At 39.5% G+C, this 23,176-nt stretch overlaps 2 protein-coding genes across 4 annotated transcripts; one reads left to right on the forward strand and one right to left on the reverse strand.

Moving 5' to 3' along the window:
* The first annotated feature begins 1,865 nt into the window (after positions 1-1,865).
* tab3 (TGF-beta activated kinase 1 (MAP3K7) binding protein 3) lies at positions 1,866-9,900 on the forward strand. 3 transcript variants are annotated; one of them, XM_007552767.2, is made up of 8 exons: positions 1,866-2,066; positions 2,732-2,888; positions 3,924-4,932; positions 5,041-5,172; positions 6,407-6,567; positions 6,976-7,069; positions 7,918-8,001; positions 9,034-9,900. In XM_007552767.2, exons 2-8 carry the CDS (start codon positions 2,787-2,789, stop codon positions 9,171-9,173), a joined length of 1,722 nt encoding a protein of 573 aa, XP_007552829.1. In that variant the 5' UTR covers positions 1,866-2,066; positions 2,732-2,786; the 3' UTR covers positions 9,174-9,900. The 3 variants fall into 3 exon arrangements, with proteins under 3 accessions (XP_007552829.1, XP_007552827.1, XP_007552828.1); XM_007552765.2 differs by having other exon boundaries at positions 3,924-5,172; XM_007552766.2 differs by lacking the exon at positions 1,866-2,066 and adding an exon at positions 2,362-2,458 and having other exon boundaries at positions 3,924-5,172.
* Positions 9,901-10,383: 483 nt separating this feature from the next.
* tmem47 (transmembrane protein 47) lies at positions 10,384-20,751 on the reverse strand. Its single transcript, XM_007552768.2, has 3 exons — positions 19,586-20,751; positions 12,338-12,478; positions 10,384-12,243 (listed from the first exon to the last, which is right to left on the reverse strand). Exons 1-3 carry the CDS (start codon positions 19,809-19,811, stop codon positions 12,065-12,067), a joined length of 546 nt encoding a protein of 181 aa, XP_007552830.1. The 5' UTR covers positions 19,812-20,751; the 3' UTR covers positions 10,384-12,064.
* Between the last annotated feature and the right edge of the window lie 2,425 nt (positions 20,752-23,176).

Below are 23,176 nucleotides of genomic sequence, written 5' to 3' on the forward strand. Positions count from 1 at the left end.
GACTCATAACTTTAGCTGCCAAGGGTTAATCCTGAGCAACAGGCTCCTCTGTATGATGAGTTGCTTGAAATTAATTTTCATGGGCAATTATTGGTACTCTTTCCTCCATCTGACAGAAAAATGAAGTGCATGCCATGTAGATCATCCAAATAGGCAATATTTTAGGCTAGAAATAGTCAAATGCACTTCAGACTCCTCAAAAAAACTTTGAAATATTTCCAGCGCTTACACCGTTCACACCACCAGGTGGTGTCCACTCCTATTAAATGGTCATGAAAATAACCAATGGAACATATAATTTCTCTTTCATCACCCTTTGAGGCCATGTGCGCCCAGCAGAAAGCCGAATCTGAATCACGTTCCTTTATTGTCCTTATTTCATGCCCAAATCTGAACAACACTCATATATCCATGTACTGTGATAAAAGGAAAGCAGTTTGTATACTCTCATGTTTTTGCATTTTATTTTGAAATGGGATCACTGTATGAAAGTTGAACAACACTGTAGTATTAATTCCTGTAAAATCTTTATAGTTGCACAGTTTGTGCAACAGAAGCTAACGAGTCTTTCCCAGTTGTCACTGCTAAGTGCTCAGCTGTCATGGGGGAAAAATGAACTCCAGAAGCAGAACCAGAGTTAAACTCAACAATTCTCAAAAACAAACAAGCTGGAGTTCTAAATTATGTGCTAAAATGATATTCTTCCAGATGGTAAACCACTCAAATAAAAAAATAAAAAATAGACATCTCTAACTGTCTTTTGTATTTGTCAGAATCCCAATTCTGACAAATACATCTGACTTGATGAAGCAACTTGATTTATCTTTACCCTAATTCAAAAACTGTTCACAAGCCTAAAATAGACTGAGCTATTTTTGCACCTTTACTCAGCACATTTCACTGTGTCACAATCAATCCTGACGTCACACACACAGATTTAGATCACTCTCACTCAACTTGTTCTTAAAGGTTGGTGTGGAATGTGAAGTTATTATTTACAATAGTAACTGAGTTAGTGGTTTATCTTCATTCAATCAATCAATCAATCAAATTTTATTTGTATAGCACATTTCAGCAGCAAGGCATTTCAAAGTGCTTTACATAAGTTTAAACAGTGAGAAAGAAAAATGAAAAGAAAGTAATAAAAAGATAAAAAGAAAAGATAAAATCATTCATTGACAAAAGAGCACATGCACAGTTGAAATATGATTGACTGAATGCTTTTTTTTAAAAGAATTTTGTAAAATTAGCTTTTTTATACATATAAAACACTTTTTCTTTAGTTCCCTAAGAGGTTTTTCTGTTTCTCTCTTATGTTGTATCGATGTGCTGCTGAAAGGTGAGACTCCACCCCACACATGCACCCAATCTGTGTGTGTGTGTGTGTGTGTGTTTGTGTATATGTAGCTTCCTGTGAAAGGTTTTTTACTTGCTTTCATGTACATTGTTGGCATCAATCACATCAATTTGAACGACTTCCTGGTTTGGTGTTGTGTCGAAAAAAGCGTCCCTCCTCTGAAAATCCTCCATTTCGCCGAAACATTTAGTGCATTGGAATGCCCAATTTTTTTTTAGTATTAAGCATAAAAATAAAGTTTTGGGGTTCTAATACATTGGGCACCAGACAATTTCTTTACATTATAAGACATCTGTCTTAGCATTGAGACATGGAAAACTAGGGGAAAACTAGGCTGTTATATCAATGTAATAAACAAACAAACACACATATAAATAAATAGACATTCTAAATAGTGAACATTTTGTAAATCCGGACTCCACAGCCCTTAACATTAGACGAATAAGGTGTGGCGGCGCTTTTGTGACGAAGGTTGCTTTTAACTGTAGGGACGCTTTTTGCGGCGTCACACCGGGAAATCCTGACATTATCGCGATAAACTGACTGCTGTGCAGTTCAGTTGCAGGGGCCTGACGCTGGAATGCGAAACTACAAGTTATTTCGCCGAAACAAACAAACTGAAAAACATCTCCCCGTGGTTTCCGAAACATCGATGCGTCACTTTGGAGTCAGCTATGGTTTTAAATGCAACAGAGACTTTTAACCAATGGTAAGTTTAATGAAATCGTTGACTGGCTTTAGCAGAGTTAGCTGGTCCATTAACAGCCGGGGGACTGTGACAGCTGAGCAGCCTTAGCATTAGCAAAGTTAGCTACTTGGCAGTTTAGGAACTGAGTTAATCTTATTTAAAGAGTCATCCTGTTTAGAGGATTGGACTGCTAAATTAGTACAAGGTGACATTAGAAAATCTCTCAGGAATAGTAACTCCGTGTCTCAGTCAGACCACGCAGAACACAGGTGCGGCTGTTTGTTTGGGTGATGTTCCGGAGGCTAACTGACGTTCAAAAGTAGCCTGCTAGCAGACGGCGGTATGTCGTCGTTGCCTGGTGCAAAAGTATGGCGAAACAAACAATAACAGGCGCCTTGCAGTTCTGCATTAATGTGAGTGAATATGCACACGCCTCGCTTAAGTTGTTCCTGCGATCGTAATGAACTTTAATTTTTCACGTTGATGAAATATGTGCATTCTTGTTATTGACAGTTCAAGCTTGCTATGCCCCTCAAGGACTGCTTCTTTGATATCTGTAATGACATTACTGCTGACACATAGGGTGTGTTTGAAGCACTCGGTAGGCCAACAGGTTTATTGCAAGCTTTTCCCTCCGACATGTCAGCTTGATCACCGTTTTTGTCGTATACCTTCTGCTTCTTTAGGGGATGAGACGACGCATACACCTTTGGGCCCTTTGACTCTCTGTGTGGGTTCAGGATGGCGCAGGGAGGCTCTCAAGTCGACTACCACGTCCTGCAAGACCTCAAGCAGCGATTCCCAGAGATCCCAGAGGGAGTAGTTTCTCAGTTCCTTCTGCAGGTAAATGCACACTGCAGATGGGTATGAGCTTTTTCTAAAAAAAAAAAAAAAAAATGTATTATTGGTTTTCTGCCCCAACAAAACCTATTTGTCATAGAATATTTTTTGCCCCAACAAATTTCTTTTCTCTACAGTATATTTATATGTGTACTCTAGAAGGTTGTGGCATTTAGATGTGCTTCTAAAAAGATGCAATTTTGTTTTAGCTGTCATATTCATTTATATTCTTTTACTTGTAAATAAGTCCCAAATGACTTCATAATAAATCAGAGGTGTAAATCTAAACTGTAATGACAATCTGGCGGTTGCTTACACATTGTCTGACAAATATTTGGCTTATAAAATTTCACAGTTCCTTTGGCAATGAAGAAATAAAAAAAAAGAAAACAGAAAAACTAAATGTCATTCTTGTTATATTAATGCAGCTATACTTTAGGGTTATGTGGTAAAATTGTGGTGAGTTTGGATAGTTGCTAATTGACTTTTTTATCTTTTGTTTTAATGAAAGCAAAATCTTTGTAGTTAAAAAGTATGTAAAACTAAAAGTTCAATTTATACACAGTTTTTGAGATGATCCACTGCCTCTTACATGGCTCTGTGTTCTATCCCACAGAGCCATGTAAGACTAATTGCCAAATAGTCCTCTTTTACTTGAAAATTATTTACTGAAAACTATGAGAAATATGCAATATCTAAATAAGCTCCATAGGTTTTGGTGTTGCACCGGATCCTTGTTTGCTACTTCCTCCATTTTCTCCCCCATATTTAACCCACACTTAGTTGGTGTAAGACATTCATGAAAGACATTTTGTTGTTGCAAATATATGTTCTTTCAGATATAATAAAATATCCACTAGTATATAGTAAGGCGTGATACTCTCTGCAATCTCTCCAAATAATTTGGTTTCATAACCACTGGTTACCATCTTCCAATTCCTTTTATTGGCCTGAGCCATAAAGTTGTTGGATGAACTTTTGAACTCTGTTATTTAAGAGCACTGAAATGATCTTAACTCAGCATTTCGACTCTTTCAGAACAACAATAATCCGGATGTTTGCTGCCACCTGCTGTCCCAGGAGAGTAACAGATATCTCTATGGTGACTTCCATCACAGTCCGGAGGAGATGCGAATGAGTCGAAACCACATGCTGCACATTAACTTGGGCTATCCAGTTTCAGAGGCTGGAAAATCAAACGGAGGAGGAGCGGCAGTGGGGCGCTCCTTGGTGCACAGCACCAGCGACGGTCACATCGACCCTCAGCGGCCGAGCTACCCTGAACCCCTGTCGGCTCCCGCCACCATGGCGCCCTCCCCCAGTTACAATCCTTTTTTTATGAACGATCAGAGCCGCTCATCCAGCACGCCCACGCCTCCTCCCACAATGCAAGGCATGTCCCCCACGTGTACTCCAGTTCCACGATATCCTATGAACCCTATTACTGTCACTCTTTCGCAAAACATACCTACGGTCCATCAGGCTCTGCAGATTCCTCCAGGGCACTATGTTAACAGCACCAATACCACCCTGTACATTCGGCCCTCCCCCTCTCAGAGCCCACAGCCAGCTCCCTGGCCGTCCCCTGGAGCCCCCGTCTACCAGCATCAGCAGTCCCCATACAGTACCCCCACATATGGCTCCCCTTACAGCTCACCTCAACATCAGGTCCAGCCGCAGCCACAACCACAGCCTCAACCTGGGCACCAGCAATACGTCTTCCTCCCCATTAGCCCCCCAAACCTCACAAATATGCCCTACCATCACCAGCAGCAACCTCCACCACAGTACAGGCCCTACCAACCGAAAACCCCTCTCACAAAACAGATAGAAATCACCCTGGAAGGACCAAGGCCTCGGAGCAACTCGCCTGTTCACACCCCACACCCCCAAAGCTCGCTATACATGGCAACAAGCCCCTCACCCAGCTCCCCGTCGCGGCCCATCACGATCGGCGGAACCCCTGGACCAGCGACTTTCCACCCGGGAATGTACTTGCAGCACCAAGGCAACACAAGGCCTCGGCAGGCGTCCTCCCCCCAGCCAGGCCAGTCTGCCTATACCTTCAAAATTAAAGTGTCCCCTGGAGGCCAGGTTCAAAGACCATCCAGCTCACCACCTGTCGCTGAAGCTGAGTCTCTTCTCAACATTGTAGATCAGGGTGCACACAGCGCCACCCCAGCACCCATCCTGCCCATCTCCGCCCTGCCAGGGAACATCGCCAGTCAGTTTCAGCAATTACCCCGACGGTCAAGCTCAGCCTCTGATGACTATGCCTACACACAAGGTAAGTGCGTTAATTATGTGTTATTTTTTATTATTTGTTTTTAAATTGACTTTGAGTCCATTTAAGGGTGTAAAGATTACAGATGCACCAGTCAGTCAACCAAGAGTGAAGTTGGGGGATTTTCCCTTCATTGCTTCTAACTGATAGTTAGTTGATCAAATTCTGAAAACTCTTAATAGTGTTGTACACTTTAACGTTATGACTAAATGCATGTATTTAGACTTTTTGTCAATAATTCTGTTTTTCCATTTAAGTCTTTCAATAACAAATGGTAATGAGTCATTGATGTCCTCTAGTGAAACAGTAGCATGAACAGGAAATTACCCAGATTTGAATAACAAATAATTTTAATTTCAAAGCTGTGATCTGTTTGAGTCAAACTTTCCAAGGTAGCAGCTGAAAATGCAACAAAAACTTCCCTCTGAAGTCACAATTCCTACTTAGAAAGTTGCACATTCAGAATGGTGTAAGTTGCAGATGTTTTCATTTAGCAAAACTTCCAGTAGTTTCTTGGTAAATTAGTGCTACATGCAATACTCTGAAATATTTTTGTAAATTTGTTGCTTTAGTGTCTGAAATTGAGATGCACCTATGAATCATCTAGAGGTCAAGTACTGAGAAAATCATAATTATTCTTATTATTTTTTAAATTATTTTTATCTCTTCATTACTTGCATCAGAACTGAGAACAGCTGTATTTTCCACACTGTAAACGTAGCTAATTTACTTCTAAAGTTATGAGCAAAAGTTTTAGGCAATTAAAAATGTATGTAAAATAAAATCTGAAAAAATGCAAAGTTAGAAGGCCAACATGATGTAACAATGTTAGCCTTGTATTTATTTCCTTTTCTTCATTTTTCTTCTTGATGTCATTGTCAAATTGTAATTTTAAAATTCCCTCTTAAAATTATAGAAGTGCGCAGTGTAATTTTTGCATAATTTTTCAGTTTGCTGCCTGATATTTAACCCTTACAACCTCAGACAATTCTTAAGTTGTCTGAGGTTAAATGATTGAAATCCAAATATGTTTTGCTGAGCAATATTTTGAATTTCTCCAGAATGTAATTGTTAGCCTCCTCTAATGCTAGCTGTGCTGTTTTTTTGTGGCATGATTTGATCGCGTTGTCATGTTGAAGTACCAGCAGAGCACTGAAGAGAGAAATGGCTGTAAATTAAACAGCGTTCCTCACTGGTGCATTTTAAACGCGTTTATAATTGATGTCCGTCCCCACAGCTCTTCTGCTCCACCAGCGGGCGCGGATGGAGCGTCTGGTAAAAGAGCTGCACATGGAGAGGCAGAAACTAGAGCAGTTGAAGACTGATGTCAATAACATGGAGTATGACGCCCTCCAAAGGCGTTTTCGACGGGTCAACTCCACACATCTTGTTCCCAGAGTAAGGAGCGCAATATGTAGGGCCTTAAAAAAAATAATTGTACCCCTTGCTTTTCTTTTTTTTGTCACAATTTTTCAGACCATCAAACAAATTTGATCAAATTAAGATAATTTGAATACTTTCCAAAGCTTGTTTTCTGACTGTTTTAATTTATCAAGGGATAAAAGCAAATCAAAACCAACTTACTATGTGTCAAAACAAAGATTAGCCACTTTCCTCTTTCAAATTCACTCAGGCCTATTTTCTGCCAGAATGCAGCAGTATCCCAGAAATATTTCTTTTCATCATAATAGAAACAATCTATAAAATACTTCATATTTTTAATGAGGAAATTTTGAAAGTTGGATCGGTAATTTGAAATGTTTTAAGACGTATCTAAACTGACCGGGATGTTTTCATTGACTGCAGCCGGAGGAGATTACCCGACTTCGAACTCACAACAGACAACTGCAGATTGATATTGACTGCACACTGAAGGAAACAGATCTGCTACAGTCCAGAGGTAGTACACACACACACACACACACACACACACACACTGGCTTAAACATAAACATCTACATAAATAACGTTTGAGTGTGTGTCTAATTTATTTAAGTGGGCTGATTCTAAAAGAACCAAGCATCAAAGCAGACAGAGTTGGACCTGAAGTGATGGATGGATTCTGTTACTCTCTTTATAGATGCAGTGTTTAAATTGCTGGTTGCTCTGTAGCAGGAAACAAGCTGATCCATAACCGACCCCCTCCCCCACCACCCTGCCAATGCTCAATTTGGTTGATACAAAACTCCTGTTGATTACATAACTGATGGAAGCAAAAACTTTAGTGTGTTGAGTGGAAAATTACTTTCAATCACTTTGTTTATCTACGTAGCAAGCTACACTAGAACTATCCTGTCGCTACTCAGTCATCAGGTTAACCTTTATTTTACCGCTTCTAAAGTTTTATTTCTGTTGTTTGGTTTATTTAGTCGTTGAACTTTAAATTTAGATAAAATCTATAAAATGATTTATGGCTTAACCTCACTCTGAACACAATGTTATCATATTTATTAATGTAATAAGCAGTAAATCACCTCACACAAGTATTCATACCCATTTATTCACATTTTGTCACATTGAACCAAAGGTTTCAATGGATTTTTGCGATGGCCCAACCAATGATAATCACACCTGTCCAGGATTGTTGGTCATTCACTGGTTACCAGTTAGTATCCTCCGGTTCCAAAAAAAACCACTGAAATTCGTTTTAGTAATTTGATGAAATGTGAATACTAAAGGCATAGAAATACTTGAACAATTACTGTAAGTGTAAATGTACTAACTCTTATTTCTGTTTTTTCTCTACAGGGAAGTTTGACCCAAAAGCAATGAGCAACTTCTATGACAACATTCAGCCGGGTCCGTTGGGTCCGACCAATCCTGGGAAGAAAGGTGAGAAACATTTGAAACCATTAGTGATAAAGGCTTTTGAAACTAGTTTGAATTAGAATCTGGCACACCTTTTTTTACGAGTGTCTTGTTGACCTTTTTTTTTTTTTTTAATTTGAGTTTAATTAATCAGAAATGTCCATTGAGATATAATATCTCTTTAGCTAGAATTTCATGGTCAAGATGAGCCGAAAAAATCAGACAAGTTAGCACAATGAGTATGACACAACAAATACCCAAGACATGAAAAAGAATATGCATTAAATGGAAACTACAGTTCAAAACAGTGATGCTCTTCTACTGAAGCTGTTTTTAGTAAGTTGTTTGAAATGAATGTAATAAATGAAAGTTAGATATGCTCTGGTGGAGATCAGAGCATAATTGAAGAGCCCAATTCGGTTCTGCCGTCTGGAAAAGTGAGAAATTTGATTCAAGAATTTTCCAGCTCTGGATAATTATGAACAAAAGGAAATGGAGATATTTCTGCATATTTCCAGTCCCATCATCTAAAACGGTGTTTCCCAGCCCTGCTCTTCTAAGCACACTGCCTTATAAGTTTTACATGGATTCCTGCTTCATCACACCTGATTCAGATTATTGCTGATCAGACCTATTAATAAGCCGTGAATTAAAGTCAGGTAAGCAAGCAGGGAAACAGTTATAAAAAAACAAGTAGGTCAGCTTGCCTTAAGGACCAGGATTGAAAAATACTGATCTAAAAAACTTTGGTTTTTGCAGGTTTTACTCTGAAAGCATGAACTTTAGTCTATGCTTAAAATAGATTCTGGAAATGTATATCCATAGCTGGATCTAAATGTATCCCAAGATTATTTAAAAAAGTATATGTAAAAAAATTGGTCCCAATATTGACCTTTGAGGAACACCCGTCCTACTTCTAATGCTTCAGAGTTAGTTATCTGCTGCAACCTTGAGCGGCAGTCACTGAAACTCTTGGTGTATGTGATATGTTACCTGAATTAGGTGTTTTTGTGCTTGATGTATTTACAGTGTTTTTCTGTCGCCTTTTTTTTTTAGAAGGGGAGCAGGCCTCCAAGCCGACGCCTCAAAGAGACGAGGATTTTGAAGGAGCTCACTGGAACTGTGATAGCTGCACCCTCCTCAACCACCCTGCACTCAACCGCTGTGAGGCTTGTGAGATGCCACGCTACAGCTGAACTCAGCATGGGACTGTGTCGCCCATCCCTGCCCTAATCTTTGCAAATCTTCAGACACCCTGAGCTCCGACTCTCAGAATCTGTCTTGACGTCTGCTCCTGTCAATCGATATACAAGCCTCCCCTTTTCCCCCTTCTACCTGCTGAGGAAGAGCCACTATCTCCCCTCTGATTTCTTCTCCTCCTGTCCACTACTGTGCACTATGATCATTGTTTTCTTTGGTGGATCATGAATCTCCTGGCATTTGTTGAAAAACAACAACAATTAAAAAAAAAAAGAAAAAGGAGGGGCTGGAAAAGGTGCAACCGCAGCAGCAGTGACGGGGACAACGTGGTTTCAGGATGGAGGAGAAACGGCTGTGGTTTACTTGGGGAACATTCCAGGCAGAGGAGAGTGACTGCCCTGTTTACACTGTGCCCATTACTGAACTCGGAAAGGAGGCACGTCCACTTTAATCCAGGACTTGTGTGTTTCACAATGACAGCAGAACAATGAACGAAGTGCTAGGTAAGTTGTGACAAATGCGAATTGTAGATTGTACACTGTATCCGGCTCCGCGTGGGGGCTCGTATCACTGAAAGAACACTAAAAGACACTTGCATAAAAAGTATGCGCTTTGTACTTTTATGCATATTATGCCACCATGTATTATGTGTTCAGAAGATGTTGATTTCCTGTGCAAATGCCTCAACTTGCTGTACTTAATAAAAGAGCTGATTCTATGTGACTTGACGACACAAGACCACGGTTTGTTTTGATTCCTGAACCAAACTTTTATTTTTCCTCCAGTATGCGTTTATCATGTTGGTAATCAGAAACATCGCAGCAAACGGGAGGTGGCATGCACATGCTCTCGCTTTGTGAAGATGAAGCACCGTGAGGCTGATCATTGCATTCATCCTCACATTAAACTCTGTTACTTTAAATACAACTATTATTAACCCCAGCTTCAATATCAAACTTAAATATACAACTTTCTTCAACTACAGCGACTTTTCTCCTTGTTACACATTTTTGTTGTTACATTTCAGCAGAGTAGGAAGATAAAAAAGCATCACATGGGGAGCACTGCGAGCACATGCTGAGGAGCATGATCACCCAGACTGATGGTGTGCAAAGGTTTTCCCACAGAGGAATGAAAGCATTTTCAGGCCAAAACTTTTTAAAAGTTAAGTTTTAAGCTATATATTTTTTTTGTTTTGTTTTAAGATTTTCTTCTTCTTCTTTTCCTTTCGGTGTTTTCCCTTTAGTGGTCGCCACACCAAGTCATCCGTCTCCATGTAACCCTATCTTCCACATCTTCTTTTCTTCTTGTTTTAAGATTTTGTAATTCATTTTAAGACTGAATCATAAAAAGGGACTTGGGTTTTAGATTTTAGGAGCAAAATCTGGGTATTTGGTTATGCTTCATTAATTTCAGGGAAATTTAAATGCAACTCATTTAATTTTCATCAGAGTTGTAGGCAGGAAGAAGAATCTCCTGTAGCAGTCTGTATCAAAGTGGCTCTGAAAAATGCTCTGACTGAAGAGACTTTATAACGGAATGAGAGTTTTAATTGCTTTTAAAACAAAGGATTTACTCTTTTTTTTTATTTTACTGTATATCTGTAATTTGTTGTAAAACTGAAATATAAACTGGACCTCACACCAACAACATCCTAAATTTTGTTGGTTGGTTGGTTTATACCGATTTGGTCTAAAACCTTTTTGGAATAAGAAGCGGATAAGCATCACTACTGTAAATACTTGCTGTGTTTAGTCCACTGTCACTGCTCTTAAAAATAGGTTGCAGGATGTTTCTGGTGGTATTTTCTATGAAATAACACTAAAGCCAAAAACTTGATTAGGAAAAGCCAAATACTTTGTGTTGCACCTGAACATTGTACATTTTAAGAACAACCAGCGAAAATCTTGTTTTTTTTTTGTTTTGTTTTGTTTTTTATCGAGGTGTAACTTCTGCATCAAGTGTCTGAATCACTGGGCCAAATTTTAGTCATTCTTGAATTGTTTTTAGGGGCCATAAATTGCCCTTGAGCCTCTGTATGGACACCCCTGATTCAGACATATGTATTCACTCAGCAATCATGGTCATTTGCCATTTTAATTCCCACTCTTCTTCTAGGATTGCATACTTTTTGGTTATATTTACATATAGTACAGCAGATATATTAAAAAAAAAAAAATCTGTGACCAATATTGTATTGGAAAATTGACTCTGCCACTGGTGATTGCTTGTGCTAATAATAACCCAGCAGATGTTTGACTAGAATCATATAATCAGTAGGTGTCTGTAGAATGCTTTATCTGTTAAAATACCCCTTAATTACTATGAGTTTTAAGAAAAGAAGATAAAATAATGCTCCATGGTCCCTTTTTTCATTTGCGTAGAAAGGGAAGAAAAGGTTGTTCAAGGTCCAGCTGGGAGCATCTCTGGGGAAATGTAAAATGTTACCCTGTCTTCCTCGCTTTGTCATCACCAGGATATAACTTGAGCAGGACGTCTTCCTCCCTACGCTGGCCTGAAATCACCGCAGACTTTTCTCTGCTCTGACTACTTTATTATTCCACTGTTCCAGATTTTCTGCTCAAATCTACGACCCACATGAGCTGCACATAATTATGCGATTAGTGACATTATATCTCAAAATGTCTTCTGGCTGGGTTTGAATTGCTGCTTTGGATTTGTGGTTTAGCCTATTAATAAAACTCATGGGCATCTGTCCAGTTTGGGAGTTCACAGCATCAAACAGAAGAGTTCAGTACAAACACCGTCAACGAGCGTTTTGTTTTTTCCTGTTTTCCAGTCTGTGGTTGTACACTGTGGGATGAGAACGTTCATCAAACAACAGCATGAAAACACTGTTTTTTTTTTCTCCTCCTTTGTGACATTTTCAATAGTAATCTTCATAGTTCTTGGGGTTCAGGCAGTAGAGGATGGCGCCTCCGAAAGAGAAGATGGTGGATCCCCAGGCCAGGCCGTAGCCCCAGTTGAACTCGTGGTACACCCTCAGACTGACTGTTTCTATGAACTTGATTGGGAACAAGACCAAGCTGCAGACCTGAAGAACCACTGTAGAAAGAAAAAGAAGATCAACAATGTGCAACAAAAAAAATGAGGACAAGGAATAAACATGGTCACTATAGCCGTGGAGAAACGGACTGACCTGCGGAGAACAGCATGACGGCCACGGGTTTGTAGCAGCAACTCCTGGAGCCGAAGCACAGGGAGACCAGAGCCACGAGGAAGGACAGCAGGGTGAGGGCTGCTCCTCCAAGCAGCAGGGCCAGCGTGGCTATCTGCCAGTCTGAGACCAAACACAGGGGCAGAAAGGACGGAGAACATCATGAAACCAGTCTGAGATGCATCGTGACAAAGGCAACTCCAGAGTAATGTTCGTCTAGTTTAGGGAAAATAAGTAGCAGTCCAGAGTAGTGATGTTACGGTCACCATGACTCAACAATAACCATGTTATCTACATAAAAAAACAAAAAAAACTGTTGTTTGTGTTGTGAGGTCTCTCCTACTGTCACAAATGTAAATGGCTAAACCTGCAAAAACACAAAATCTCACTAAGAACTTTTGATCTAGTTCTTAGTGCAAATATTTGCAATTTAGTTCTCTTGAAATACGGCAAAACTAACATGCATGTAACTTTTCAGCAAGAGATATGAGCTTGTTTAACAAGCAATTTTTAATTAATTAAAATTAATTAAGGAATTATTCACTTAAAACAAGCTCCTGTATTGTACAGAAAAATTGCTTGTTAGTTTTGTCTCATTTCAAGTGTATGAAGATATTTGCAATTTTGTGTCTTTCAAGTGCAGCTGAAACAGATTTGAATTTCTTAGCAACAAAGACATGAGTTGGGTCCGAAATGAAATGAAGGGTTTATATGTAATAGCACCTAATCCAAATTATTAAGTAAAATGCAGGATCTGTGATGCTGTGTGTCCATTTTTTTCTTCTTCTAAAGCTCCAGAAGCCTTGCTTTGAGTGTCTGACATCATAAATTCATTCAAATATCAGAAGATTTTAAACACAAATTTTGGGAAAAAAACAAAAATATGGTCAATTCTCCTCTACCACTAAACTGAAAATGGGTAATCATTGGATATTTTCACGGGATAATAATCCAAAACATGACCAAGTCAAACTTCTTCCATTGCCAGGCTCACTTTACAAAGTGAACCAGAAATGTTTTCTGCATCTATGTCAGAAAAGCAGATTACTCCATGGAGTTGAGGTGTTGGTAAATTACCACAATGTAAACAAGGAGTATTTCTGGTCAGAAAGTGGGTGGGCGGCATAGTCTGAGGTTCTGTCAATGTCCCAACATGTTTTCAATCCAAAGCCAGTTGGATTCAATGACCAGGAGGTGAACCACTCTGCAGACGAGATTCCTTCTGAGAACAGAAGCCTTGCTTCTGTTTTTTGTCTCCAGCTTGACAAAACAAAAAACAAAAAAACAAAAAAAAAACAAATGCTTCTTTCTTTTTACTAAGCACAGATCTCAGCACTTCAGTAATGACTGCCAGTGCAATGGGAAGGAAAAAGTGATTCTGTGAGGCGGCTGCTCGGATAATGAGAATCCCTCCATCGTCTCTGGCTGATGCCAGCGCAGCAGCGTTCTCAGCATTTCCACTGACATTCTCTCCCAAAAAAAAACACTCAGCTGGAAATAACAGCCATGCCAGAGTTTTGAGATTTTTTGCATTTTGCACATTTAAAACTGAAATCTTCAATGTACGAGTTTTGGGATTTCATGTGATAGACCGACACAAAAGTAGAGCATAATTATGAAGTTGAATGAAAACCGTTATATGGTTTTCAAACTTTTTTTAATAAATCAAAATCCGAAGTGTGGCACGCATTTGCATTCTTCTAAATAAAATGCAGTTCATCAAACTGCCTGCAGGGCAAAATGAATGACGCTAAATGCACAGCAATGCAAAGTAAATCTGTTGGAAGTTTCAAAATAGTCACTGAGGAAAGACACTTTTCAGGCAACAAAAGTACAGCTACAATGGAATAGTTTGCATAAAAGCCCATTCAGAATGGTCCAGTCAAAGTCCAAACCTAAATCCAAATGAGAAGCTATGGCAAGATGCTCTCCATTCAGTCTAGCTGAGCTATTTAGCTAAGAAAAATGGGCAAAAAATATCAGTCAGAAGATGTGCAAAGCTGGTGGATGTACCCCGATTTCATGCTACGAAATGCTAATTCTGGGGCATTGAATAAATTAATTTACAGCAAACTTTTCCTATTTGTATTGTAAAAATCTGAAACCCACTTGTCATTTTTCTTCATTTGGTTATATTGGTTTTAAGCTTCAGACCACATTTTTTGATTTAGCATTTAAAACGTGAGCTAAATTAAGGCGTGCGTTTGAGATACCAGGTTTAGAGTTTTAATGAGCCGCTGGAGACAGGCTCAGGTTTGTTGTAGACATAATGTTATTGTTTCATAGATTAGAGGTCTCTTTCTTTACTTGCTGCTGTGTACTTACGGAAACAGGAGGTCAATACGTAAACATAGAGAGGATATTATGGGGAGGAATCTGATTACACAGGAGGAAATCATTTAAAGCGGAGGGTGGAGCAAAGACTTGACATCAAAGCACAGAGGCATGCTCTGTAGGCATGAATCAGTTTTACAATAGGTGAGCGCGTCCGCATTCAAAGACAATAGTTTGAATGGGCTTTATCTTTTTTCTGCCTTTAAGGAGTCCAGGGAATTAAAAAAAAAAAAAAAAAGATTGAGTATTGCCAAGAAGATTTCCTCTCTGTTGGGGCAGAAAATCATCAAAACATTCACCAGCAGGAAGAAAAGTGGAGAGACATAAGCTGCTTAAAGTACAGTTCCCACTCTTTTTGGAAGGGGACTTTAAACCAGAGGCCAAGTAGCTCAAATATAAACAAACATCAGCTACTTTTGACCAAATATGGTCCAGGATTTGGAGTTTATAAATGGCCCTTGTCACTACAGGATGTTGGAAAGAGCCCACTTCTTGTTACACAACTCACGGCCCCCGTCACACGCGGACCCCTCAGTGTTCGCTGCCTCTCACAGGAAATAAAAAGGGGTTGAAGTGACTTGACCTGCGTTTGTCACACAGCACTCCGCTGCGCTGGGTCAGCTCGGTGCCTTCAGCCCCGCAGTCGGTTTCAACTGGCCGAGCCTTATCAGTGGGCTCGCGAAAACATCGGGATGCAGAAAGTTGTCTCATGTCAGATCTGGAGCAGAGCCTGTGTGCTGAGCAAGAAACACAGCCAGATTTGGGAGTGCTTAAAGGCTCTGACGAGCAGGAAGCGCCAAATATTAATCTGCGCCCTGCGTGATGACAGATGGAAAAGGAGATACCGTGCATGAGAAGATCAGATCTGAGCTTTAATTACGGTGCCCGTGCGTGTGTGTGAAGTGTTGATTGAGAAAAACCTTCGAGGTCTCAGTTCAGTCTCTTTGTCTGAGGCAGAACTGTGTCACAGAAGAGCCCCGAGTATCTCGTTTCTCTTTAAACACCCGCTTTGTCTCAGATCAGAAGGATGGAGAATCCAGAAAGTGCTTCGATCAGAGTCCCCTGGCTCAAGCCCTCTGCTGCCACCTCAACCAGGCCATCACTGAGCTGTGACCATCCTCGGAGAAGAGATAAGCTTCCAGAAATGGGATCGATATTACATTATTTATGTGCTTTGCCTTCACCGCCTCTCACTGGGCTGGACTGTCTCACGCGCTGGCGCCACAGTCGTCCCCTCATCTCACACCCGCCTGGCAACGACACACTCTGCTCTTGCATGACTGCTCCACATTCCAAGCCCAATGTCGAGCCTGTGCAGGTTTAAACATGACCTCTGACCCCTCCTCCCTGTCTCTCTGTGTTATTGTGAGAGAAATATACAGTGGAATTGAGATACTTGCATACCTCTCTGTGAAAAGAGATAGCTTTTTTCTTAATGTCTGTTTAAGACATTTTAAGACATTAGGAAAAAAGTCTTAAACATCCTAACTCCTTAGTTAGGATTTGCTTAATGCTAAAATAATGCCGTTATTATTCATGTTTTCTTGAATTTTGTCCCCTTCCTCCTGGCAGATCTAGTGTAATTGAGTCAGGATTGAAGGTCTGCTGGGTCAAAACTAATCATTGTTTTATCATTTTAGCTGAGTGATTTATCTCGGTATGTTCGGTTGCCTCGCTGGCTCTGATTAATTGTATTTAACCCTTGTGTTTAGAAATGGGGTCCAACCGACCCCACACATGTAAAACTGTATGTTTGTTTCAGTCCTCGCATGCACAAGGGTTAAGGTTCTTTCTTTATCTGTAATGTAATTTCCTACCCAAGGGGTCCATCTGTTCCATTATCTCAGCACTGTTCTACTGAAGAAGGTCATCATAATTAAAGCCAATTCCAAAGCAGAGTTGAGCAGAGCTCACCAATCTTTGATCCCGAGCGGGTTAGAGGTTGTGGATCTCTCCCTTTGCAAAGGAAGGCATAAAAACCTCATTGGTCTTGTGTCTGGTTCTTTACGGGTCTTGAGTTAATTTAAAAAAAACCCAACAAGGTCACTTTGCTCACGCACACATTTTCAACTCTACTTACAAATTGTCTCTGGGACAGAGCCAAAACATTGGCTATAATGTCTTTGTTACTAAATTGGGTTGGTAAGACTACGGTCATTCTCCATTCACAAGACACATCCATGCCTAATCCTCACTGATGTGTTGAGATGTGGCTTTAACATTTCCACATAATGCTATGTTCATCTTCTGTTTTGTGAAGCCACCGTTCCTTCTTGAAGCAAAACACACACAAAAAGCAGATGACCAAGTGTATTGTTGTTCCTTACGAATCGACCCTTACCTTTATCAGGCCACCGGACGTGACTCAAAAAAATTAGGTTAGTTTTCCTGAGTTGTATATGCAAACTATAATCCATGTGTGTTATTTCTAGAGTAATTGCCTCTTCATCTATGAGTGGCCTTACAGTCCATGTTGTCCCAGGACTCATTTAATGACAGTCTGTTGAAAGATTAAACAAGTTTTTTAGATTGTGTGTGTTCTGGTGTTCAAACGCACATTTTGCGGCAGAACTCATCTTTGGGACATAAAACCTCATCCCTTCCTGAATGACACGGGGAAATATTTCCATTATATTTATACTTGGATATATTATACTATATAATATACTATTTGGAAACTGAACCCAAGGATGTGGTTGATTTGTGAAGGTACAAAAATCTCCTACTGACATCTTGACTGATTTAGCTTTAAGTTTCTCTGATGTCACACAAGAAACAAAATGTGTTTGAGGTTTTGCCTTAAAATGCCTTAAGTACAATAAGAGCTTAAAAAGCAATGACAAAGTCATAAAGGATTCTCTAACCTGTTAAAAGTAAGAAAAAATCTGTGTATGTAAAGTTGAATAAAGTGATAAAAATAAAAAAAGTAATAATTATTTTGATAATCCCAAGAGTAGGGTTACACTAAATCATAACATCTTTTTGTAAGGTGTACTGACATATCTAGTTTCATCTGTACAGATATATTTCAAACCTCTAACAAACAGCATCTTATTGTTTTTTTCCAGGTCACACACTGACTCATAGATCAAGTTCAAACACATCTATGTGGCCAGATGCTGTTTCAGACTAACAAGATCTAGTTCATGCCCCCAGCATGACACCAAGGAAAATACTTGGGGGGTGGAGTGGTTTGAGAAGAAAAAAAATAGAGGAGAAGGGCAGATAGTGATTTCTGGGCCTCAAATCAATAATCCTTACCCAAGCACAAGCCTAAGGAAATAGGAAGTTTGCTGTGTGCATTCACTGTGGCATGCTACTGCTGAGAGCTGACATGGAGGCTGCATGTCTTTATGTGGCACCGAAGTGCACTTTGTCTGTGCTGACAGAGGAACAGGGGCCAGCGTGACCCATCTCAGACAGAAAGAAAACATTTTGTCAAGCTAACAAAAACACGATTCACCGCGTGGCACGCAGGAGAAGGCCAGAGGCAGCGAAGAAAATGAAATATTTATAGGTAAACAGGAGGGCACAGGCAGAAAATGCTAGACAGTCAGCTTAATGTGGATTTAAAGCTGCATAAACCGATTTATGCTTTACTTCTACGTATTTGCATTTACATCTGGCTTATAGGATGATTTAAAAAAAAACAAAAAAAAGTGAACAATGTCATAGTCTGAAAAATGTTCCTGGAATAAATTTAGGCTTCTTGCACATTTTAAGAAGTAAAGATGGGAGAAGAGAGGCAAAAAGGAAGGTATTGTTGAAAATTGAAGTTTGCCACAAGCCATGCAGGAGACACAGCAAACATGTGGTGGAAGAAGGAAAAGATGGTCCGTCAGATAAGAACAAAACTAAGATTTGCTGACATAAATATACAATGCTCTGTTTGGGTCTAATACTGCACGGCACCACAAACACGTCGTCTTTATGGTGGTGGCAGCATCATACTGCGGTGATGCTTTATTTTGATGGAGAAAGGGTCAGAGATCATGAGAAAATGAATTGAGCAAAACACAGGGCGATCCTGAAAAATACCTGTTAAAGGCTGCTATCCAAAACTGGCCTAGGTGGCATCAAATCACATATTAGCATTGACATAAATACAAATATAAATCATGATTTTCCAGCATATTATTCAATCAAAAACTGATTAGCTTTATGCTGAACATGATATGAGGTAACCCATAAAATGCACCCAGACATAACTCAGAGAGGGGACTCCATGAGGAAGAACCCTAAAAGGGACAAAACCAGCTTTTCTGAAGTGCCTCAATTGTTTCCCTGGTAACTAATCTCCAGGCATCTGGATCTCTGGGGAGCTCTGTGTTCTGAGTTGCCCTTGCTCCTTGGCCGGTGGAGAAACCCACACAAAGGCTCATTTTGTACGCAACAAAAGGCCAAATGAAACCCCATCTGGAGCGCTCCTGGTTGGGAAAGATTCCCACTTCATTCTGCGGCGCAATGGGGAAACACTACAGCAAGAAGAGGAAAAAAAGTTCACAAGAACGGATAGAAAACTACTGCATGTCCCAAGACTTACACTCAGGGGTAAAACTTTGATTTCTATAACTGACTGTTTTCCGCAATACCTCTTAAGTTCTACGGTTTAAGTTAAGTAGGCAAGAGTTAATTATAAAGTAATTAACATTTAGCCCTCTTGTGGGTGATGTTTTATAATTTCACACACAGACTAGATTGGTTCAGCAGTGTTCTGACTGCAGGGAATCGGGGATCCTTTGTTTCACATTTAAATATGAATGTGGGTGTCTGCTGCACCCACATTTCTGTCATTTAACAGTGAAACACTCTGAAGAAGAAGAAAAAAAAACAGAGCTAAGCTGGTTTAAAAACTTCCAAACAACATTTTGGACCCCACATGTGCCTCTTTCTCACCGGCGGCCAGCGTGCTGCTGCAAGACCAGTCCACGGAGCTGACGGGCTTCCAGCAGGACTCCCACATGGACAGGTAGTACTGGTCCTCCGCCGTGACCCACGCCGGGCTCACGATGGCCCCGAGATCCAGGCAAAGCGCTAGGAAGACGCACACCAGTCCCACAAACTTCAGGGGCGTCATCCCCGACACCCGCACCTCCTCTGTGCCGCTCACGGATGAAGCCATGTCCCAACAAAAGTGTCTGGCAACTTCAAACGGAGAAGGGGAGTAGAATAAACAGCAACATTTGTGAGTTCCTCTCTTTCCTAAAGTCCATGTGGTGAATGATGTTCAGGTTGTTTCAACACTGAAACCCCTGTCCGGTTTGGCCGCGCTGTGTTTGCAGGATGGGGAGCCGCCGTTCACTGATTGCGCGTCCCGCTGGTGCGCACAGTGCGCTCTGCTGACAGGACAGAGCAGCTGCATATCACTGAAACACCATGCTGCACCTGCTGGGTCCTAGTGCCTGGGATTATCTGCCTCTCTAGGCAGCTTATACTAACTAAAACATGCATTTATTCATTTCAACGCCAAAATGATTGAATGAAAGACAAATGGAGAAGTCAAAGTAGCATAAATTGAAAAAGTTTTTTGTTTGTTTTTATCTACAGCTATTATAACTGCAACCTGTTTCTGTGTGCATTTTTACAGAAGCCGTTCATTTTAACATTTTGTTGTTTCATTTATTTTTTGAGTTTTTAATATTCTTGCCTTCAAATTAGAGACTAAGGAAAAGGGAAATTATGCAACTGCAATGCCAGGGTTTGCAAAAATCATGATTAATTTATTTTGTAGGTTATTTTATTTGAAGTGTCAAACATACAAATTATGCCACCAGGGCTGATGTTCCTTTTGATAGACCTTCATGCTCTAAGTCGATGTGTATTTCTAGTCACCATATTTTAGATAAAATATATAAAATTTATAAAAGGCAAGACTAAGGATGAATAAAAAAGTGTTATGTGTCACAAAAATGTTGAAAATGGAAACCTTATTAAACAGGGAAACAAGTAAAAGAAAGAAGGAAAGAAAGAAAGAGAGAAAGAAAGAGTGAGGAAGAAACAAAGAAAGAAATCAATAAATAGTTATTGCCCAAAGTTTTAGACTGACATACTTTCTATTCTTAACAAGCTTTTCTGTTTCAATGTTGTTGTTATATGTTTTGTAGTTTTTGTGAAATCCTGTCCTCGACTGCAACATTTAGATATTGCTTTGGTTCAACACCCCTTTGGTTCAAGGAGTTGTGTCTTTACCTGGACTTTGCTGAACATGGATGGGGAGCCGCCGTTGACGAGATAATTCAACCATTTGATTCTGATCTATTGGAGCAGGCAGACAGTTGAAGCTGCAAAGTGATTGAGTTTGACATCCCTTACAATATTGTGAAGTTCAACAATGAATACAATTTGAAGGATTTTAATGAAGCTTTTGTCAGAGATTTAACAGCAAAAGTGGGTTCCTTTCTTAATGCCAAGTCAGCATCCAAAGTTTTCAGCCTCGAGGAGAACATTCTGGTAGATCAGACTCAAAAGTTTTGTCCACCAGGGCAATTTTTAAGTAAAAGCATTCAGTCCATTCATAAGAGGTTCCACTCTTTGTATTTATTAATATAATATTATTATTCATCATTTGCTCACAACATAAACACTGATTGTACTACAGGCTGTAGCGTGTCATATAAAAATAGTTTGAGAAATGTTCTCTGGTAACCTTAAACTATGTTTATTTATATTTGGCACAACATAAATAACCTGACCTATAGGCTCAGTGACAAATGTGGGCCACAGTTTTTTTCAAATACAGATATTACATTTCTTTGATTTTCCCAAATTTAAATGTTGTCGCATTACTCGAATTTCATCCAATGTCTGTGGCTTTCACAGTATCAAATGCTACACTTGTCTTGCTTTTTATCTGACATATAACTTTAATGTGTGGCTTGAGTTTCTTGGAACACATTTATTTACCGAGAGAAGCCTCCACTTAAATTATTAGAGATATGTTTCAACATCCAAAAACTGAAACTATCAGCAGAAATCCAAGTTCTTGCTGCTGTGTTCTTGGGAAGAAATGTTACTTTAGTGAGAGGTATTGGCAAGCACTCACAGAACTCAAGATGTAAAAAATTCTTCATAATTTATACTATTGATCCCATGTGCAATATCAGCATTATAGCTCAAGCCTCGACTATTCTGAAGTCTTGTACATTTTTACACCCTTTTCTGTCTTTCTCTCATCCACAGATGCTGTGAGTAGAGCTTACGCAGCTCATTTATTTTATAATTAAACTCTCCTAATTCTGTTTCCTTAGGGAAGAACCGCAAAATTAATTAATATTGATTTACATAAACACACACACACGCGCGCGCCCACACACAGAGACACACAGATAACAATGTTACAAAAGTGGAAAAAGGCTCCAAACTTATAAGGAAAAAATAGTCTATCATAAAACGATACAGATATTTTTTTGTTTTTGTAATTTGCTAAACGTTGAATGTTTCTGTCTGTTTTGGGAACTGCCTGACAAAATCAAATAATGAACAATAATTGAAATGCTTTGCTAAATGTATTTATGTAAGCTCTTTATTTGTTGAAAAAAAAAATCTAATTTTCCAATGGCTTTTGTGAATAATTGGTCTCACTAATAATTGTCCAACTTATTTGATCGCTGGCGACGGGCACCTCTCCCCCCGTGACCCTGCAGGGATATGGGGCTTAGACAATGGAGGGATTTTGTTTACCTGTTGTTAAGAGTCTGTGACTCTCATGCATCTCTGTGGAACAATTTATGATGGAAAAAAAAAATATTTTTTTACTTCTGTGAAGTTGCAAAGCACATGTTTGGTTATGGGTGAAAACTCTTGCAATGACACACTCAATTTGAGTGTTGAAAAGATTAATTTTGAATATAGAAACAAATTTAAATTATCTTTTTTTTCCCCCATTCCAATATTAATTGGACAATGAGATAATCTCAGCAAAAACAAATGAAGTAGAAACTGGAAAATGTTAAACACTTTACAGTTGGGGAATTATTAATTATGATAGTGAGGGGTTGACTTTATTTTTAAATGAATTTCAGAGTTTTCCAATTTGTTGAGCTGGATTAAGAATTTATGTGATTTTACATTTAGCGCACTGCAACACAAAACATTGTCACGTAAGAAACCACAGTCTAAAGTTCTTAGTATCTAATCGTATTGTCTGTAATAATTCTTCAGCTCTACACAGACTAGCTAGCTAACTAACTAGCTTACTAACTAGCTAACAAACTAACTAAAAGAACACCAAAACTAATTGTTAAAAGTCTCGAAACTCCACAACTCCTACATCTAGAAGCTTTTCGCTTCTGGCTGGAAATTGTAAAAAAAAAAATATTTCTGGAATGGTAGGGCTTATTAAATGAGTTGGTTTCCTGGTAAAGAAAGAAAAGTAGACAAATGAGGCCTGTGTTGACAAAACAACAAAAGAACCTGTTGTTCCAGGTACTTTTGTGTCCGCTTGAACAAATTGTTAATGCGCTCTCGGAGTAATTTTAGTTGGTCTAC

The sequence above is a fragment of the Poecilia formosa genome, unplaced genomic scaffold, assembly GCF_000485575.1.
Source record: "Poecilia formosa unplaced genomic scaffold, Poecilia_formosa-5.1.2 Scaffold52, whole genome shotgun sequence".
Classification (NCBI taxonomy): domain Eukaryota; kingdom Metazoa; phylum Chordata; class Actinopteri; order Cyprinodontiformes; family Poeciliidae; genus Poecilia; species Poecilia formosa.

Coding starts and splice junctions, on each gene's coding strand:
- tmem47 (XM_007552768.2), bottom strand. CDS start 19,811: ATGGCTTCATCCGTGAGCGGCACAGAGGAGGTGCGGGTGTCGGGGATG. Junction 12,479..19,585: donor CAGCAGCACGCTGGCCGCCG/GTGAGAAAGAGG, acceptor GTTTGGTCTCAG/ACTGGCAGATAGCCACGCTG. Junction 12,244..12,337: donor CGTCATGCTGTTCTCCGCAG/GTCAGTCCGTTT, acceptor TTCTTTCTACAG/TGGTTCTTCAGGTCTGCAGC.
- tab3 (XM_007552765.2), top strand. CDS start 2,787: ATGGCGCAGGGAGGCTCTCAAGTCGACTACCACGTCCTGCAAGACCTC. Junction 5,173..6,406: donor TGACTATGCCTACACACAAG/GTAAGTGCGTTA, acceptor CCGTCCCCACAG/CTCTTCTGCTCCACCAGCGG. Junction 7,070..7,917: donor AGATCTGCTACAGTCCAGAG/GTAGTACACACA, acceptor TTTTCTCTACAG/GGAAGTTTGACCCAAAAGCA.